We start from the raw sequence: 19,621 nt of genomic DNA on the forward strand, positions 1-19,621 counted from the left end.
TGTGTATTCAAGAAAGCAATCTGCCCAGCCCAAATGGGCTCTCTGGTTCACTTTATCGCTTGTTGCATCAGAATTGCTGTGTTTGCTTGTATGTAAATAGCAGATAGGTATCACTAAATAACCTGGGGAAACTTCAAGATCCCACATGTTAAAAGTTTCATACCACTAGCTAAAAATTATTATTGCTAGTGGAAGATCTTTACAAGATAGTATTTTGGAGAGCTAATACCAAAATGCTTCATTCTCAGTCACCATGGACTGCTCAAACATGCTTCCACAGATGCTAGACATCTATATTATTTCCCCTGGGGCAAGAATAGGGAGAAACAGATGGCACATAGGTGTGGATTATTCAAAAGTGGACTTTTACCCTAGTTTATAAAGCTACATAACAATCATAATTATTGCAAATTTTGAAGCAGCTGATCTTTGTTGTTTGAGGGGCCAGGTCAAAAGGACAGTAGATTGCTTCTCGTATCTCCTAACTAAGCCAAAGGTCAGTAGCAGACCAAGCAGCAATGGAACTTTCTGTATATTTTTTCTCAAAGTTAGTTCTTTGAAAGTGTTTTCAAAATACGAATTCTATTTGAATAAAAGAGGGAGGGTCTTCACTTCTCTAATCTAGCCCAGTCTAATCTAGTTCACATCTCAAGTCTACTCCACAGCAACCAGCAAGATGTCTTTTGGGAAGCCCACAAGCAGGGATGAGAGCAATAGTTCTCCTCAGTTGTTCCTCTGCAACTGATGTCCATAGGAATTATGCTTCTGATGCTAGAGATAGTGTGCTGCTGCCATGACTAAGCTATTGCCAGTCTAATTATCCATGTATTCTTCTAATTCCCTTTTAATAAAACTGTCAGAGTTGGTGACCATTGTGTCTTGTGGTAGCAAATTCCATAGTTTATGTCCTCAGTGCAGAGGTCTGGTTACTCTGCAGTTCTGCACATAGGATGCTGCTAAAGCTGCATATTGGCAAGCTGTACTGTTGTGATCCATTTTTAATGTTTCTTAGATAGTGACTTATTTGTGTCTGGAAATAAAGTCACTATTGTTGGTCGTTTTTTAGGTTATGGCAGAGTGAGAGAAGATGATGAAGATAGTGATGATGATGGATCAGATGAGGAAATAGATGAATCTCTGGTAAGGCTTTGTTCAGTTTTGATCTCCTTTGTTCACAGTTGGAAGGTTGATTTTTAACTTCTATCCTTTCCTCCACATAGGCTGCTCAGTTCTTAAATTCAGGGAATGTGAGGCACAGGCTTCAGTTCTACATTGGAGATCATCTCCTGCCATATAACATGACAGTTTATCAAGCAGTTAGACAGTTCAGTTTGCAAGCTGAAGAGGAAAGGGAATCGACAGATGATGAAAGCAACCCTTTAGGAAGAGCTGGCATATGGACAAAGACTCATACCATTTGGTAAGTCAATCAGAAGAAGGGAACAGTCACTGTTGTCACTGAGTTACAGATGCATATTTGTGTTTGTAGCCCTCATGTGTTAAGCTTATTGAAGAATTGTGTAAAATATCATTTTCACTCTTCATTATATTAATATGAAGTAAGAATCTGTTAGGACAGTAAGATTATGGTCAGCATAAATTAATCTGGATTGCTTTACTGTGAAGTGAAGTAAAACATCCTGTTCAAGCAGCAGATTCCAAAGAGGTTCCACTTTTGCTATCTCTATTTTTCTTTTTACATGTGCTGATATCTGGTTGCAGAGTGCTTGTAATCAAGTAAATATAGGATCTCTCTGTTTTTCTCCATAGGTTGAGGGGAGCAGGGGAGGTAAAATCCCAAGGCCCAAAATATTGCATGAACCAGACTTACTTAGCAATGATTTGCACATAATGCTAACCCATGGAAGCACTATGCAGACAAGCCTGAACCACAACGTTAGGCCCTTCTTCTTTTCTTCTTCTTCTTCCTCCTCCTCTTCTTCTTCTTCTTCTTCTTCTTCTTCTTCTTCTTCTTCTTCTTCTTCTTCTTCTTCTTCTTCTTCTTCTTCTCCTTCTCCTTCTCCTTCTCCTTCTCCTTCTCCTTCTCCTTCTCCTTCTCCTTCTCCTTCTCCTTCTCCTTCTCCTTCTCCTTCTCCTTCTCCTTCTCCTTCTCCTTCTCCTTCTCCTTCTCTTCCTCTTCTTCCCCTTCCCCTTCTCCTTCCTTTATGGTGAGGAGGAGGCCTTCTTCTGAGTTTACTTCAAGTTTAAAAGAATATTGACTTGGTGTTCGGTACAAAGCAGTTTCAAACATTCCTAGTTTCAAACAAAGGCTAGCTGCTAAGAAGGCAAAGATAAACCAGATTATAACCCATTTTTAATTAACCACTATTTTAAACCAGGATTCCTGGTTTGTATGTAATGCTAAACCAGGATTATTTTGAAATGGAAAGTAATATTTGCAGAAGTTGCCATCCTTAGGTGTGGGAGTAGGAGTGTGGAGTGTGTGAGCCCAGTGTTTTGCTCATGCGCTCTGAGGCTTGTCCACATAGCACGCAATGATTTACTGGTAAGCAGCCCAATATTTAGGAGATCTGCGATTGATATTCAGGTTGTTTTCTTTAATTAATTGTACCTGTTATGGCCTGCCCATTCCCCGCTTTGCCAGCTTGCTGATGAAAATTGTTATCTCCCGCTGCTGCTCACCCATGGCAGTGGAGAATATAGGAACATACTCCACTTCCATAGGGCTTGGAGCAGTTTTGAAGGAGATATGGTTAACTCTTCTGCTGCTGCTCCAAGTAAATTGACAGTCCTCCATAGCTGCACTTCCATGTGGGGAAATATTGGGAGAGCAATTATGAATCACTTGTGTAATGAGTAGATTGGTCCTCAGTCTGGCACTAAAAGATAGACTTCTAATAATTCTAATTTTATAGGTATATAGTATTGGATTGACATGCTCTTTTCGCAGAGGAAATTACTGTTCCTGTACTAGATTTCATTATCGGGTCAGTCAATAACATGATGCTTCTTTTTAGGTACAAGCCAGTGCGAGAAGATGATGATAGTAATAAAGACTGTGTTGGTGGTAAAAGAGGAAGGGCACAAACTGCTCCTACGAAAACATCCCCTAGAAATGCAAAGAAGCATGATGAATTGTGGCATGGTAAGCATTTGGATCACCTGCAAGCATAGAGGGAAGGTTTCATAATGTTTTATTTGAAGCACAGTTTAATTAAGATCCTGTTGCTGAATATTACATAAAGAAAGTACAAATATATGAAAACATTTCTCCACTGAATAACAGAATCTGTCCCTTTTTCAGATGGGGTATGTCCTTTGGTCTCAAATCCTTTGGAAGTTTATCTTATATCTTCGCCACCGGAAAATATAACTTTTGAAGATCCTTCATTAGATGTTGTTATTCTTCTGAGAGTTTTACATGCTATCAGTCGTTATTGGTATTACCTGTATGATGTGAGTACACATGTTGCTGTTGTGTTTGAATTTTTTCTGATCTTTGGTTAGATTTGTCTGCTTAGGAACTTCTGACTGTGTTGTATCTTTGTAAACAGCTTTAGAGACTCTTGTAGTAAGCAGTATATGAATTGTTTATATAAATAAAATAGTTATTGCTCTTGATAGGTGAGGCTAGCTGGCCAAGCATTCTGGCTTCTCAAAACAGATTGCAACTCTCCAGGTTCAGGTTCAACAGAAAAGGGCTCACAAGGCTAAAACTACCACCCATCGCACAGCCAGCAATTGTCCTGTTAATGTCACCTGTCTCCACAATATATTGGCATCTCGGGTTAAGAACTTAATTCATTCTGCAGGTCCATTCTTAACCTGAAACTGTTCTTAACCTGAGGTACCACTTTAGCTAATGGGGCCTCCTGCTGCCGCCGCGCAATTTCCGTTCTCATCCTGAAGTGAAGTTCTTAACCCAAGGTACTATTTCTGGATTAGTGGAGTCTGTAAGCTGAAGCGTCTGTAACCCGAGGTACCACTGTAGTACAAAGCAAGCTGTGCCTCTCTTGTAACCCTAGTGTGCAAACACACTTCAAGTCACAGTTTCAGTTCCTGGCTTTAGCTATTGTTTGGGTTGACCATGGTATGTGGCAACACCAGATTACATGTGCATCGTGGTTAATGCTGAAAAGCGGGGAAATGTAATCCAAAGTTGAGGAGAAAGTGAGGGAGCATGTGTTCATTTGGCTAGTTTTTGACTTTCAAGGTGTGGTTTGCAGGGAGCCCATGTTAGGCTAAAGGCACAGCCGCTGCTTTCCCATGTTTTGTAAAAATGAACAGTCTTGGTAGTGAATGAGTTTTTCTAAACAGAAGCAACTTTCTTTTTGATATTGTAGAATGCAAGCTGTAAAGAGATTATTCCAACATCAGAATTTATCAACAGTAAACTCACAGCAAAGGCAAACAGACAGCTTCAAGATCCTTTGGTGATAATGACAGGAAACATACCAACATGGCTGACAGAGCTTGGGAAATCATGGTATGGAATTTGACTATGAACCATTATTGTACTGTGGAGATTTTAAGCAGACTCTTCCCAACACTAGAGTGTTTATAAAGGAATGAAGGAGTGAGGGAGATGATGCAGAACTTTGAAATTTCATATTGAGCAGGTCAGGAGGAATTCTGAAGTTTAAAGGCCTGCAACAAAACAACCATTTAAATAGGGCTTTTAAGAAGAGGCATCAAGTTTTAAACATGAATATATATTTCAGATATCTAAATTTCTTGAGTGGAGTCAGGTTGCCATATGCTTTTTCCCTGTGCAATGGTTTATTTAAGCTTGAGGAAGGCTTAGTTGAAACCAACTTTAAGGCCTTTATCTTTGTTCCAAAAATAATAATCACAAACTTCAAGGACTAAGTAAAGAATGTTAACAAGATCCAGGTACTGCCCACATGGCAGGTCTCCCCTCCCCCCCCCCTTAAGAGGCTTCTTCCTCTGCATCCAGCATGGAAACATAGACTAACTTGTTATCAAGCTGGTCTTTTTTGTAGGCTTTTTCTCAAGGTTTTTAAAAATAATGCATTGTTTTAATTGGTATTGTAAGCTGCCTTGAATTTATATAGAGAGATAAATATTTTAAGTAAAATATTTTTAAATAAATAAAATGTTTTAAATAACTGTTTTCCTATATAGCCTTGCTTAACTTCCAAATAATAAAGTTGCAGTGTAAAACTCATCTCTCTTTTTACAGTCCTTTTTTCTTTCCATTTGACACACGGCAAATGCTATTTTATGTAACTGCCTTTGACCGAGATCGAGCCATGCAGAGACTGCTGGACACCAATCCAGAAATCAACCAGTCCGATTCTCAGGATAGCAGAGTGGCACCAAGACTGGACAGGAAGAAGGTAACTTTATTATTGGGGGTGGGGGCATGGCAGGAAAGAAATGCCCTCATTGAACCCTGTCAGAGGTTTAGTATAAGCTTCTTTTCTATAACTGAATTACTGTACATTAGTTATAGGGAGAAGTTGGGGAAGTCTGCAGTTCTTCCAAATGATCACAGTGAGGCCTTTTCAAAGCTACTGTGAGGCAGTAAATATGATTGTTGTCATGGTTTATAAATGGTGCTCGCTTACTAATTTTTATGTATTCTAGAACACCTAAATCCTCTGATCTCTAACCTGAAATGAATTCTTGCTTCAAGAATGATTATTTTTTTCTTCAAATACAATTGCAGATACAAGGTGTGGGGAGATCCAATATCAGATACAGCGGAATAGTTATGGAGGGTGCACTTGGCTTGGGCAAGTGGGCACTAGGACAATAACAAGCAATCCTGTTGCTTGAAGGCAGGAAAATGTCAGCTTTCCAAAGGAATCTTTGAGTCACCCTTCCCTTGCAGTGGAAGTTCATTTTGCTGCCTTGCTTGAAGAGAGCTTATGTCTTGCTTGTGCTCTTGTGGGTTTGTTTTACTGTTAGGAAGTTTGGTGGCTTGTGAGTGGGATGAATGTGTAATTGGTCAGGTGAGGACAATGAATATGGGGGTGGGATTTTTACTGATTCCCCATTCCTTCTGTAGTGCCCCCTCCCAAAATACGCTCTAGGACTCTTTGGAACAATGTGGGAGGTGGTGGTGGTCAGAGGACTGCATTTGGGTTGTCTCTTAGTGCAGCCCCAGGTCATTAAGCCTGAGCTTCTGCAGCCGCCACTCACCCCAAACCACCATTGGCAGAATTGGCAGCTTTAAATGTGCATTGTATATTGGGCTTCCTTCCGTAATGTTTCCTTTTGAAATGTTTAAGATAACCTTTTTTGTTAAATGTGCATCCTGTACTTGATCTTCTTTTGTAATGTTTTATTTTGAAATCTTTAAGATAACATTTTAGTTTCCTGTTGATTATGTTGCTTTAAATTTATACTTCATATTTGACCTTATTCTGGATTGTTTTATTTGATGTTTTAATGTAGGTTGTAAACTGCTTTGAGGTTTTTTTCTTAAAAATATAAAGTAGTATAGAAATTAAATAACAACAGCAAACAAATACAAACAAATGAGAAAAAACCCTACACACCTCTCTCCACCTGGATGAAAAAGTCTTCCATCAACAGAATAACACAATTTAATGCAAACTGTAATTAATGCAATGAGAAATGGATTTTTACTAGTTTTGGGGAAATACTTCAGTATCTAATGCAAGTGCTACACTACATAAAATGCTCTCTAAATAGACAATTTAGAGGGCATTTTGACTTGGGCTGTTATCTGTGATCTTTGCTTTCAATACTACAATTGGCTTGTGAAGACTAAAAATAATACCTGCCTTTGGTTGACACACAGCGCACTGTGAACAGAGAGGAACTGTTGAAACAAGCTGAATCGGTGATGCAGGATCTGGGCAGTTCAAGAGCAATGTTGGAAATCCAGTATGAGAATGAAGTAAGTAATGACTATAGCTGCCCGTCCCCGCATGCACTGGTAATTGTTTATTTTCCAGTTACAAGGAAGTTCAACAGTAGTCTAGAGTGATCTCGTTGGTACATGAGTCTAAGTCATGGTTTGCATAGCTTGTCGTGGTTTTTCTGAACATCTGAAGTCAGCTAACAGATCATATTTTGCTTTCTGTTAGTATGGCAAGCTCACAACACCATAGCCACCTTGACAACTATGGTGCTGTCTCAGTACATTGTGGACCTGACACATGCTGCAGATCATTTCCTCAACCTGGTTTTTGCTGCAGATTGGCCTGAAGATGGTGCCATAGAATTGTAGAGTTGAAAGAGACCCTGAAGGTCATCTGGTCCAATCCCTTGCAGTGTAGGCTTGGTAATCAGGGGTCTTAGTCACATTTTTGTCCGGGTTGTTGAACCATAGCATGTTTTAACTATGGTTTGGTATAACATGCGAGTTCAACATTTTATTAGGCCACCTCAGATGTTTGTCAAGCTACATAGCAGCTAAAAAGCAAACCAAGGTTTGGAGAAACAATTTGTGGTTTATTTCTTTGGTTTAGGGGTATATGGCTTGAGTGTAAGGGCTCTCTAAACCCTTAAAGGGTTCTGTTCAGAGTGTTAGAAGCATGAGGTTTTCTGTATACAAACTAGCCTTTGATAGGGTAGAATATGGTGCCAAAAGATTTCTGAAAGGATTACTTGCAGTTCGCCCTTGGTTCTTTTGAAGCAAATCAAGATCCCAGCACTACCTTGGTACTATCATACTATAGTTGTAGCATGCAACTCTGAAACCAAAATCAGGTGTTCAGTTGTGATACGATAATGCTTTTTCCAGTACAAATTTGTCTAAAAAAAAGTCTGAGTTTAACATAATTAAGCAGCTTCTGTTGCACATTTCTGCTAACAATTCCTCCTCTACCTTCATTCCTGCAATTAGCATTTTTTGTTGCAGAAAACATGTTTGGACCTTTTTTACAGACATCTCTAAATTGCCATTCTTTTCTCAAAAGGTTGGCACTGGTCTTGGACCTACACTGGAGTTTTATGCACTTGTATCTCAGGAACTACAGAGAGCAGACTTGGGCTTGTGGAGGGGTGAAGAAGTTACTCTTGCTAATCCTAAAGGTAACTATAATGATAATCTTGATATTTTCAGAGGGTGGAATTTTCCAAGTTTATACTGCACTGTTGCAGGAGATAAAATTGTATCCTTTATGTGTAGCTTTAAAGTATTGAAAGGAGATCCATAAACTGTACTTTAAACAGAAACATAAATATTGTACAGTATGTGGATTATACTTGCTTTGACATACTACTAACCTTTTGCTCTATTTTGGAGTTGTTGTTGTAACCCTATGTTGAAAGCTGACTATATATCTAAATGCATTTCATCTGCTTGAGTTAGTGTTTTAAAACTAGACCATTAGTTTGAGCAACATTTTAAAAATTTTGACTTGTGTATAATTCTACTGTTTGTGTTCCTTTCTTTAAACAGGAAGCCAAGAAGGGACCAAATATATTCATAATCTTCAAGGTCTGTTTGCACTTCCCTTTGGCAGAACAGCTAAACCTGCTCATATTGCTAAAGTTAAAATGAAGTTCCGTTTTCTGGGAAAACTGATGGCAAAAGCAATCATGGATTTTAGATTGGTAAGAGTGGAACTGGTTTTAAATTTAAAGTAGCCTCTGCTATACAATATAGCCTTCAAGCTGAAATTGCAATTCTAAAAGCCTGGCTTCAAGGTTCTAGTTGTGAAAAACATACTGTTGGAAGTAGCAGCTTCTGAATTTAGACAGCTAATACATATTAATGATCCCCAAATGATTAGCTACATATAGCAATGGCTCTCCTGTGTATTAAAGTAGTCTTCAGCTTAAGTATGTTAAGTACCTGTAGTGCAGTAACAGAGTAATTGGAAACTTAATACTTAAACATCATCCATGGCATTTATACAAATGGCATTTACTAGATTAATAGCAGGCAAAGTGCAATTTAGCCTTTTTCAGTTGTTACTTTGGTGGCGTGCGGGTACGTAGAGGTTTACATGTCTCTTTAAGTTTTGTTTTCAGATAAAGGGAAACTGTTTTTTCCTTCTAGGTGGACCTTCCCCTTGGCCTTCCTTTTTACAAATGGATGCTGCGACAGGAGACGTCGCTAACATCTCATGACTTGTTTAACATTGATCCTGTAGTAGCCAGATCAGTATACCATCTTGAAGAAATTGTGCGGCAAAAGAAAAGACTTGAACAGGATAAATCGCAAGTAGGTATAATTATAGAACAGAAGATGCCAAATTTATCCATCGGTCTGTTTTACTTGGTAGCTAGAACTGTGGCAAATAGTAGTCCAGTTGATGGATGCCTTGGCCATGGCTTAAGTGGTAAACAGATTGCAGACTGGCAAGAAGTGGTTTCCGTACTGTATTTTCATAGTTTACTTCTATATTCAAAATTGTAACATGGTTAATCTAAACTACAGTTAGTTGAATCAAACCAGCTTCATAAGGTATCATTTGAAGCTGACTTGTTTCAGCTAACCATAGTTAAGATTAACCACAGCGTGTTCAGGGTTTGGATGACATTTCCAAGTTTCTCCTTGTGGCTTCAGCAGAGAGCATGTAAACCTGAGGCTCTCTGCAGCTTGTTTTCATAAGTTCAAATTGTGGTTTAGCATTTAACATTTTATCCAACATAATCAATGTTTTACATAAACGTGCCTTCACAAATCTTGGATTCATGCCACACCCCTTTCTTTTGTGTGAGTATTTAAAAGCAAAGAAGTGCTTTCAAGTAATGAAAAGAGTGCTTTCAAATATCCAGCCATAGTTACCTCTGACACGTGACCTCAGGAACTGGTTGAGAACAAGCAGAGTTTAAACTCTACTTGAAAAATATGGTTTTAACAAACCACAATTCCCAAGCTTTAATGTCTTGGAGAACTGTGCTAAGTTTCAAATGGCCTTTGCACAAGGGTGCAGCATGTTTTATTGTACTTGGCCATACTTATATTCTGTGAATGCTGTTGGTCAGTTTCCTGGTAGTTTTGTGACCTCTATGCATAGCTAAGGCTAAGTTGAATGTTAATGACATCTTATTTTCTTGGATTTTTACTTTACATGTGTTGAAGCACTTGGGCCTGCTGATACCACGTAAACAAATTTTAATAAAAGTGCAATTAATTCAGTGTTGTGCTTATCCAATCGTTCCATCAGAACACACCTTTTTTCTTTCTTGATGAAATTCTCCCCCCTCTCCTTCCCCCATGCACTGTTCTGGGGTTCTTCTGACACCCCTCCCCCAGCTGATTTCAGGGAGATGCAGGGGCATGCAATGGGGGGAAGGGTCTGTTGTGCCAGCAGGAGCCCTTCTGCTGGCTTCCATGATCATGTGGCGTTATGTGAATGTTAGCCACTTTATGAATATTACACTATAAAAGGCTATGCCTAAAATTTCTTAAGTTGTCACTTACATTTTATCTTTAGACCAAAGAAAGTCTACAGTATGCGTTGGAAACACTGACCATGAATGGCTGCTCAGTAGAAGATCTAGGGTTGGACTTCACCCTCCCAGGCTTTCCAAACATAGAGCTGAAAAAAGGAGGGAAAGATATACCTGTCACCATCCACAATTTAGAAGAATATCTCAGAGTAAGTAAAAAGAATGTTGGAAGGGTCTGCTGGGTCCAGAAGTCTTCCTCCCCCCCCACCTTTTTACCAGAGTATTAACTGCAAACAACAATGACTGGTCTATATGCATTACCCTAAGGCAGGCATCCCCAAACTTTGGTCCTCCAGATGTTTTGGACTACAATTCCCATCATCCCTGACCACTGGTCCTGTTAGCTAGGGATCATGGAAGTTGTAGGCCAAAACATCTGGAGGGCCGCAGTTTGGGGATACCTGCCCTAAGTATTGATTCACATTGTGTTGAAGTTGGTAACCAAAGTCCCATAGCTCTGAACAGGTCAGGGCTCCCCAAGAGATGTGACTATTTGAACAGTGTAAATGCAGACACAAATAATTAGCAGTTTTTCCCCCTAACTAGTAACTGTGTAGATATGTGTGCTAGTACAATGAGTTAATACATTCTTTGAGAGAGCTACCTATAGTTGAAGTGCTGTCTACCTAGCTCTCTAGTACAAGCTTAATTTTAATATGACACCCAGTAAGATGAATGTACCAACTTAGCCACAATTAGAATTATTGTTATTGCTTTTCACTAGACCAGCTTTGCTCTCTCAGTGACTAGCCAGTCCTGAAAACATTGCTGGCCTCTTACTTTACTATTTTCAGTAACTGTAAAATAAAGGGTTTTGTTGATTTGAAGGACAGTTCTCTTTCTTTTTCCATGCTACAATTTAGGTACATGGCTATACTTTTGTTTCCTCTCCCCAGGTCATCACCTTACTTAATACTAATACATTATTTAAAATTGCTGTAGTTTTACAGTTGTGTGTTTCTCTCTGTGTGTTTTTGCAGCTGGTTATCTTCTGGGCACTAAATGAAGGCGTTTCCAGACAATTTGACTCCTTCAGAGACGGATTTGAATCGGTCTTCCCCCTCAGTCACCTTCAGTACTTTTATCCTGAGGAGGTTAGTACCCTTATGCCAGGTGCAATAACTTGGTTCATCTGACCTGCTTGTTCTGCTTTTGAAGGTGTGCATGTGAGGAGCTGGAGTTTTGTAGGAGGGTCCAGGAGTCTCTTAATACAAATTTTTCAGCACCCTCATGAATACAGTCGTACCTGTGAATTTGAATGGAATCCGTTCCAAAGGTCTGTTCAACTTCCAAAACGTTCAGAAACCAAAGTGCTGCTTCTGATTGGCTGCAGGAAGCTCCTGCAGCCAATCAGAAGCCGCTGAAGCCCCATCGGATGTTCGACTTCCAAAAATAGTTTGCAAACCGGAAGAGTCACTTCCGGGTTTGTGGCGTTCAGGAGCCAAAATGTTTAAGAACTAAGCTGTTTGAAAACCAAGGTACGAATGTATACTGTTTCCAGACTTAATGTGGTAGTCATGAAATTCAAATCATTTCTAACTTTTCTAGCATGGTGTACTTAAATACTCAAATGTATGTAGAAAAGAAGTACATAAAAGGACTGTAACTATCACAAAATACTTAATTCTATATATCATAGTTCGGTCCTGAATATTTTATATTCAAAATTCAATAATTATCCAAAGAGATCTGGCTGAGATTACTGTGTTTGAAACAAAGTTGAATTTAAGTTTTGGAAGAACTGAAAGGAGGGGAGAGGAAGGACACCTTCAAAAATTTGGATTCTGAGTTAGAGAATCAGAATCGGCATGAAGCTTCATCTCTGAAGTTTGATTAGGTGGTAGTACTTTTAGCCTGTGTGCAGGGAATTGTATTAATCATGTGAAAATTCAACAACAAACTGATGTTCTTTCTTCTCTCTCTCTCCCTCTCCCCCACCCCTCGGTTCCACTCTGGCATTCTATAGCTGGATCAGCTTCTGTGTGGTAGCAAAACAGATACTTGGGATGCAAAGACATTGATGGAATGTTGCAGGCCAGATCATGGTTATACACATGACAGGTAATCGCAAAGTAATAAAATTTGTTGCTAGTTGGCGGTGATCTAATGTGTGGAATGTCTCAAACAGCTTTTTGTGTTGTAGCTCTATTAAGATAGCCACTTGTTGATTCCTCAGTGGATGTTCTGTTTAACAATCTCTATTCCCTTCCCTTTTTTTTTTTAATTCTAGTCGTGCTGTGAAGTTCCTGTTTGAAATTCTCAGTAGTTTTGATAGTGAGCAGCAAAGATTATTTCTCCAATTTGTGACTGGTAGCCCTAGACTGCCAGTAGGAGGTGAGTGTTTTTTATAATATTGGCTAAAAACAAGTGCAAATGCAATAGCTATATTCATATGTTGAAAACCATATTTACTATGTTGAATGCTCCAAAGTAAAAACTCTGTTGTGCTATAAGCTAGTAGAAGTCTATCCTTTTGAACTGTGCACAAATACAACGGTTTTGATTTAAAGAGGGATGGGGAACCTGCGACCTTCCGACTCCCACCATTCTGTCTGTGGGCTGTGCTGGCCAGGGCTGATGGTAGTTGGAGTCCAAAAACATTTTGTCGGTGCCACTGGTTTCCCTTCCCTGATTTCAAAATTGTCATTGATAGTCAATTTCCACCTGTACACAGCCTACTGAGTTCAATAGGACTTAACTCCCCGTTCAGTATGCATTGGATTGCAGCCTCACTTAGCCCAGTGCATAGAAACCTATAATAAAAGCTAAGCAACCCTGTGTTTTGCTAATAGACATGAAGGTGAGTGTTAACATTTTGTTCTTCTTATCTAGGATGAGTTGCTTATGTCTCTAGGCAAAGACTCAATTTGTCGCACTGGTAGAATTTCATATGGAATGACTGTACCAGTATGATATATGACTAATTGTGGCATTCGCTTCGTTAGAGCCTAAAGTTATTGGCTGCTGGGAGAGGAGCAGAAATGATGCACACGCAAACTTGGTTGGATCTCCACCATGGTTGCTGCCTGTCCCTTTCTGTTGTTAAAACATCTGCTTCCTCTTTAATGTTAGAGGCCATCTGTGTGCAGCTTCCATATAATTGCTCTGTGAAAGAAAAGCTATGAAGACCACAGTCAGGATTCTTTATATTGTCTGAGCGTACCTTATACACAACTGACATTGCAGTGCTACAGAGGCAGGCTACATAAGAACCTTTTCACACATTGGAGCCCATAAGCCTTTTAATGCTAGAAGAGTGGGTGAGCAGGTGATTTTGCAGGGGCGAGGGATTCCGTTTTCACATGGCTGAGTTAATCCACCTAAGTAATACAGAAAGCAGCACGAGGAATGCAGTCTTTTTCTGAGACCAATAGCTTAATGCTCTTAAACTTTCTTAATATTAAATCTGTCGTGAACTTCGTTGTTTTTTCTTCTTAGGCTTTCGGAGTTTGAATCCTCCACTTACAATTGTACGCAAGACATTTGAGTCTACAGAAAATCCAGATGACTTCTTACCCTCAGTAATGACTTGTGTAAACTATCTCAAGTTGCCAGACTATTCAAGTATTGAGATAATGCGTGAAAAACTCTTGATAGCTGCAAGAGAAGGGCAGCAGTCATTCCATCTTTCCTGATCACAATGAAAAATGCAATGTCTGCCTGTTACAGCAAAAAGAGAATCATGATTCTTTTCTAAATGTATCATCTGAGTCGAGGAAACGTAACGCCTCCTTGTAGAAAACGGCTTGCAGATTATAAACAAAGACACTAGGTTGATACTCATTAAAGGCCCCATGGACTTAAAAGTGATCAGGCCCTAAAGTTGTTGTGACAAGGTTTCTTTAGCAAGTTCTTGTTTTAAATTATCATTTATCGATGAGTGAAGTTTAACTTGCTTTGCTGTGTGAAATTTAAAAAGGGATGTTTTTTCAGGCTGGAACAATAAATGTTGCTGTGCAGTTTAATACTGGGCTGTGTGTATCCATCTAGCCAAGTCTGCAGTTTTTTCCTCCCAAAGACAACTTTGTACATAAGTACAGAAATTGAAAAACATGTATTGGCACATCTAGTTAAGTAGACTAGTTCTGTGTACCATCACATGTCCCTGATTTCCCTCCCTCATGTATTGTCTGATGTGCAATCCACATGGCTCTCTGTGTACTCCACTCGCAACAATTGTTACATTTTGGACATGGGCTTTTACTGGTCCATGTTTTCTCAAATTAAGAAATAATTTAATTTTATTAAATATATTGTCAATAATTCCGCCTTTGTAAGTAGGTAGAATCTTTCTTATAGCTTAGTTTAATGTAGTAGTAGGATATATTGGCTACAATCTTTACCAGAAAATACTCTAGAACCATTCACACAGTGATTTAGGCAACAGCCTCCTACTGGTGGGCTAGGATGAAATTGATTTTTCTTGCGTAGTTGAAAAACTCAACAACCGATTGGTCTGGCCAATATTTATGGTGTGGCCAGAGCATTTTGAATTGATGTAAAGTTTTTTATAAAGTCGAATTAGTATTTTCCTTCCCTGTTCAATCCTTTCCCCTTGATTTAAGCCCCCCCCCCTGTACGTCCTCCTCCGTACCCTAAGTCCTCTCCTAGCATCTCCCCCCCCCCAGCACTGGTGTGGATCAAAACAGTTCAGCATTTCTTTTGACACAGATAAAACACATGTAAGCAATGCTCTTTCCGATTGTTTTCTGTGCTGATTTCTCAAATCTGCAATAATTTACTTCATCAGGTTAATGTTTTTACCTGAATATAAATAAAGTTTGCTTCACCTTTTTGTTCATAGTTCTGTACTGTATGCATAAGTTCAATTGTGTAAATTATTCCAATGCAAGTAAATCATCTTAATTCTCCTTGGCTAGCTAGCCACCTTGTCATGGATGATTTACCATTAAAACAAGAGTTTGCAAGATCTGGTATTCTTTTATTTTTATATGAGTTCAAAAACAAGACTATTCCAAAACATTCCCGAGATGTACATCCTGTATAGTTCATCTCTTAAATGAAAATCTGACAGAGATTACTTTATTCAACTTTGAGAAATCAAAATAAAACACTTGAGTGCTGTTAATTTGGTTGGATGATCAGGGTAGAATATCTATGAAACATCAGCAAGTTTCCTTTTCAGACGAAGAACCTGTAACCACACAATGTACTTCAGTACATGTAACTGTCATTCTCTTTTAAGTTAATGTTCACAGAATTAAATGGGACTGGCCATACTGTGCACCACTGAACTGTGATGGGAAGCTGAATGTGAAATCCTTGTGCAAAGACTCTGAGCAGTCTGTCAGATTAGAACTGAATGGAAGTGCGTCACAGTGGACATAAAAATTGGTCATGCAGAACATGGCTAGCATTTCGTAGAAACCGAAAGGCAGTGTTAAAAAGTATGGACTGGTATTTAAAAACTGTTCTGATAACGCTATCAAAACTTGGCACAAAAGACTCGTGTTTATAGTGTGTTGATAGCAACTTGTTCTTTTTTTTAAGGTTCTATATTTTAAAAAGACTGACTTATGTAAAAATATTTTGTATTAAAATATCATCTGTATTGATATTTTTTTACCCATGTTGTCTCCCTACAGAACCTGGCTTTCATTGACTTGTAGTTCTTAAATTTAAATAGTTTATACTAGCGATCCAGTGCCTGAAAGTCCATGTCGCTTGGGGGGCTGCCATTTGAGAAAAACATGTCTGTACACTTAGATATGGGGCTGGTGGTAGCTAAAGATTGTATTAGATGCAACAAACACATGTATCTAACAGAATGGCTCATGACGAAGCCTAACTCTGGCATTCTGGATGTTTGTAGAAAATGCTTGCAAACTCTGGTTTCCCAGAGCATAATGTGGGGCACTGATTGGTGTCCTGAATGACATATCTCTGCAGTTAATAAAAGGATTGACAATAACCGCTTTGAAGAGATCAGTAATGCTACAGAAACAGTCTTTTATGGGTTGCTATATTGCCAGTTTTCTGTAGGTTATCACTGTTACCAGGAATAAAATACTCTTTTCAAACTAGATTAATTGAGGAACTGTAGTGCTCGAAAGCAACTACTGAAGTTCAGTGAAGATGGATTCCTTGACTCCTACTTCAGCGTTCTCTTTGTGTGCAAAGCTGTGTGTAATCTAAAGAAATAACTGAAATTCTGCCTAACCAAAATGAATTTAGCAATAACTACCACCGGTATGCAAATCAAGCAGATTTATGAATTGGTAACTGGTGAAAGCAGAGCTTTCCAAACTCTTCATGTTGGTGACACACTCTTTAGACAGGCATCATTTTGTGACACAGTTTTACTAGAGAACCAGAGGTTAAACAAGCCCCTTTCCAACCCCAAGAGGAATGTGGGTAGCATTCGCGTGACACTGCAGTTGATGCACTAACATGTTGCAACACACAATTCTGGTTAAAGAAGAGGAAGCAGTGAATGGGCAGTTCTCAAAATGGAATAACCTAAGAAGTTGTGTCCCCCAGTGTTCTGTATTGGGTCTGTGACCTGCTCATCAATGATCTGGTGAGCAGGGAGTAGCACTGTTTGATGATAATACCAAGTTATTTAGAGTGGTAAAAACAAAAAATAGCTGATGAAGAGCTCCAAAAGGATATTTCCAAACTAGGCAAATAGGCAGTATAATGGCAAATTCAATTTAATGGAAGCAAGTGTAAAATGATGTACAATGTGGCAAGATTCCTAACTTTTAGACTCAAATGGGGCCTGAGCTAGCAGTTAGTGAGCAGGAAAGGGATCTTGGGGTTGTGATGGGTATCTCAATAAAAGTGACAACACAATGTTGGAACATTGGGAGAGGTCAAAAATAAAATGGCCAGTAATAGCTGCCCATCATACCTTTATAGAAGTCTGATGCACAGTTCTGGTCACGGTACCTCCTTTTGCGGATAGCCTGCAACATTTGAGATGACTAGTTTGGAAGGGAAAGGGAGATAAGGGTAGATAGGATAAAAATGCATAAAATTATACACAGTACTGAAAGAAGACAAGAGTTGTCTTCCTACATAATACTAGAACTGGAAGCCATCCAATGAAACGGACCATGTATGTTGAGAAGTACTTATTTTTATCTGTCCTGAATCTGTGCCCAGAATGGAGTTTGGTAGTGCCTATCACTGCATCTCGTGTTATATTGTAAACTGCCCTGTGATCACTGGATGAAGGATGGTATAGAAATTCAATAATAATAATGGAAGGGAAGGGCTTGGTAGTTCTACTGTTATCAGGATTTTGGGGGCAGCAACCTGGAAGAGGGCTTTATCTGTGCAGCCTCCAACTTATGGAATTCCCTCCCTGAAGTTGCCAGATTCAACTTCACTGTACAGGTTTCTGGGTCTGCTGAAGACAAATCTCTTCACCCTGGCCTCTTGACACTTGGGGTGTATGCTTTCAGGAGCAGCCCTATTCCTGCAACAATCTAACTTTTTAATTCTGAACTTTAAATAATTTTAGCCTACCCCGGAACATGGGTGGCACTGTGGTCTATACCACGAGTCTAGGGCTTGCCGATCAGAAGATCGGCGGTTCGAATCCCCGCAAAGTTTCAGACTTTGACAGTACACTTTAAAGCAGGGGTCAGCAAACTTTCAGCAGGAGGCCGGTCCACTGTCCCTCAGACCTTGTGGGGGGGGGCAGACTATATTTTGGGGAAAAAATTAACAAATTCCTATACCCCACAAATAACCCAGAGATACATTTTAAATAAAAGCACACATTCTACTCATGTAAAAACACCAGGCAGGCCTCACAAATAACCCAGAGATGCATTTTAAATAAAAGGACACATTCTACTCATGTAAAAACATGCTGATTCCTGGACTGTAAGAGGGCTGGATTTAGAAGGTGATTGGGCTGCACCCGGCCCCCAGGCCTTAGTTTGCTTAGTTTGGGGACCCCTGCTTTAAAGCATATCTGTGAAACTGCAGTGGTAGGAACAGAGGTTTGTTACTTTTTTAAAGAACTGGCTCTCTACAAAAGCTGAACTGTGTCCAGTATATCTCTGTATAATACAGCTGCATGATTCATGCTACTTCTACAGCTGAAGATCATCCCTACTTCATGTGACATAACTTCATTAATACATCTTGGCTGGGGTGGAAATTAACTTCCATGATGCCATGTTTGTAGGTTTTCCAGACACAGCTCATTTCCAACTTTCGAAAACCAGAGTTGGGTTGTACCAACCTTTTAATCTGATCAGATAGTAGGGTTCTTATGCTGAAATAAACATTCCTGTATGGATATACTTTTGTATCTGCAATCATTCATCCATTTTTACTGAACAAATAGCTGTTGCTTCTGCCCTTTGAGTTTGTGGCAGCAATAAGTATTTCCTCCTTCCCTTTTTGTCAAACACATGTAACAGTGTTGAATAAGTACTTGAAACTAAGCTTCCATACATAATCCTTGTCTGTGTGTCCCTTAGCATTAACCATGAAAATAGTCTTATCTAAGCTACTGTTTTAGTCATTTGTGACCTCTCCTTCCTTGGGTCTTTCCCCAAAAGAATCCCAGATCGTTGAGTTGGTGTTCCTAAATGTGTGGTCCTGTTTTGAGAATTAGGGCATTTTAAGATAATATTAAAAGCTATCAAAGGAAAGGCAACCCTTCGTTCATGCAGAGGGAAGAATTCTCATCCTGGTTTTGCATCTAGACACATTGTTTTTGTCTTCGGCAGCATAAGTAGTTTACATTGTACCACCTTTCAAACATCAAAGTGGACAAATCCATAAAAATCTCCTAGGCTACCCACTTTTGATTACTCCAGGGGTGGCAAACCTTTTTCCAGCCAAGGGCTGCCCTGATCCATGGTCAACCACCTGGGGTCCATATGTCAACATGAGTATGGATGAATTGTTTAAAGTGGGTGTTACCATCCTTTTTAAAAAATTCCTTCCAGCAGCACCTTAAAGAGGACACATTTGTTTTTGAGGACACATTTGGAGGGGGTCACATAAACCTCTTGTCATCACAGAATTGCAGCAGTCATCATTTTTAACAATCATATATTCATAGAATTGGAAGGGACCACAAGGGTCATCTAAGTCAGTGTTTCTCAACCAGTGTGCCTCCAGATGTTTTGGGACTACAACTCCCATCATCCCTAGCTAGCAAGACCAGTGGTCAGGAATGATGGGAGTTGTAGTCCCAAAACATCTGGAGGCACACTGGTTGAGAAACACTGATCTAAGTCCAACTTCCTGCAATGCAGGAATCTTT

The 19,621-nt window shown here is 39.4% G+C and overlaps 1 protein-coding gene across 9 annotated transcripts in view; it reads left to right on the forward strand.

Annotated features, from left to right (window-relative positions):
- Window positions 1-16,290, forward strand: part of TRIP12 (thyroid hormone receptor interactor 12) — a 76,571-nt gene extending 60,281 nt beyond the window's left edge. For all 9 annotated transcript variants that reach the window (XM_060274511.1, XM_035133959.2, XM_060274512.1 and 6 more), the window contains 15 exons: window positions 1,067-1,140; window positions 1,221-1,420; window positions 2,979-3,106; window positions 3,266-3,417; window positions 4,305-4,447; window positions 5,165-5,321; window positions 6,755-6,853; window positions 7,878-7,992; window positions 8,363-8,517; window positions 8,966-9,130; window positions 10,350-10,514; window positions 11,346-11,459; window positions 12,332-12,426; window positions 12,596-12,699; window positions 13,804-16,290. In XM_060274511.1, coding sequence (XP_060130494.1) covers window positions 1,067-1,140; window positions 1,221-1,420; window positions 2,979-3,106; window positions 3,266-3,417; window positions 4,305-4,447; window positions 5,165-5,321; window positions 6,755-6,853; window positions 7,878-7,992; window positions 8,363-8,517; window positions 8,966-9,130; window positions 10,350-10,514; window positions 11,346-11,459; window positions 12,332-12,426; window positions 12,596-12,699; window positions 13,804-14,000 — 2,063 coding nt within the window. In that variant the 3' untranslated portion in view covers window positions 14,001-16,290. The remainder of the gene's footprint in view (window positions 1-1,066; window positions 1,141-1,220; window positions 1,421-2,978; window positions 3,107-3,265; window positions 3,418-4,304; window positions 4,448-5,164; window positions 5,322-6,754; window positions 6,854-7,877; window positions 7,993-8,362; window positions 8,518-8,965; window positions 9,131-10,349; window positions 10,515-11,345; window positions 11,460-12,331; window positions 12,427-12,595; window positions 12,700-13,803) is intronic.
- Window positions 16,291-19,621: the final 3,331 nt, after the last annotated feature.

Source organism: Zootoca vivipara, chromosome 5, assembly GCF_963506605.1.
Source record: "Zootoca vivipara chromosome 5, rZooViv1.1, whole genome shotgun sequence".
Taxonomy (NCBI): domain Eukaryota; kingdom Metazoa; phylum Chordata; class Lepidosauria; order Squamata; family Lacertidae; genus Zootoca; species Zootoca vivipara.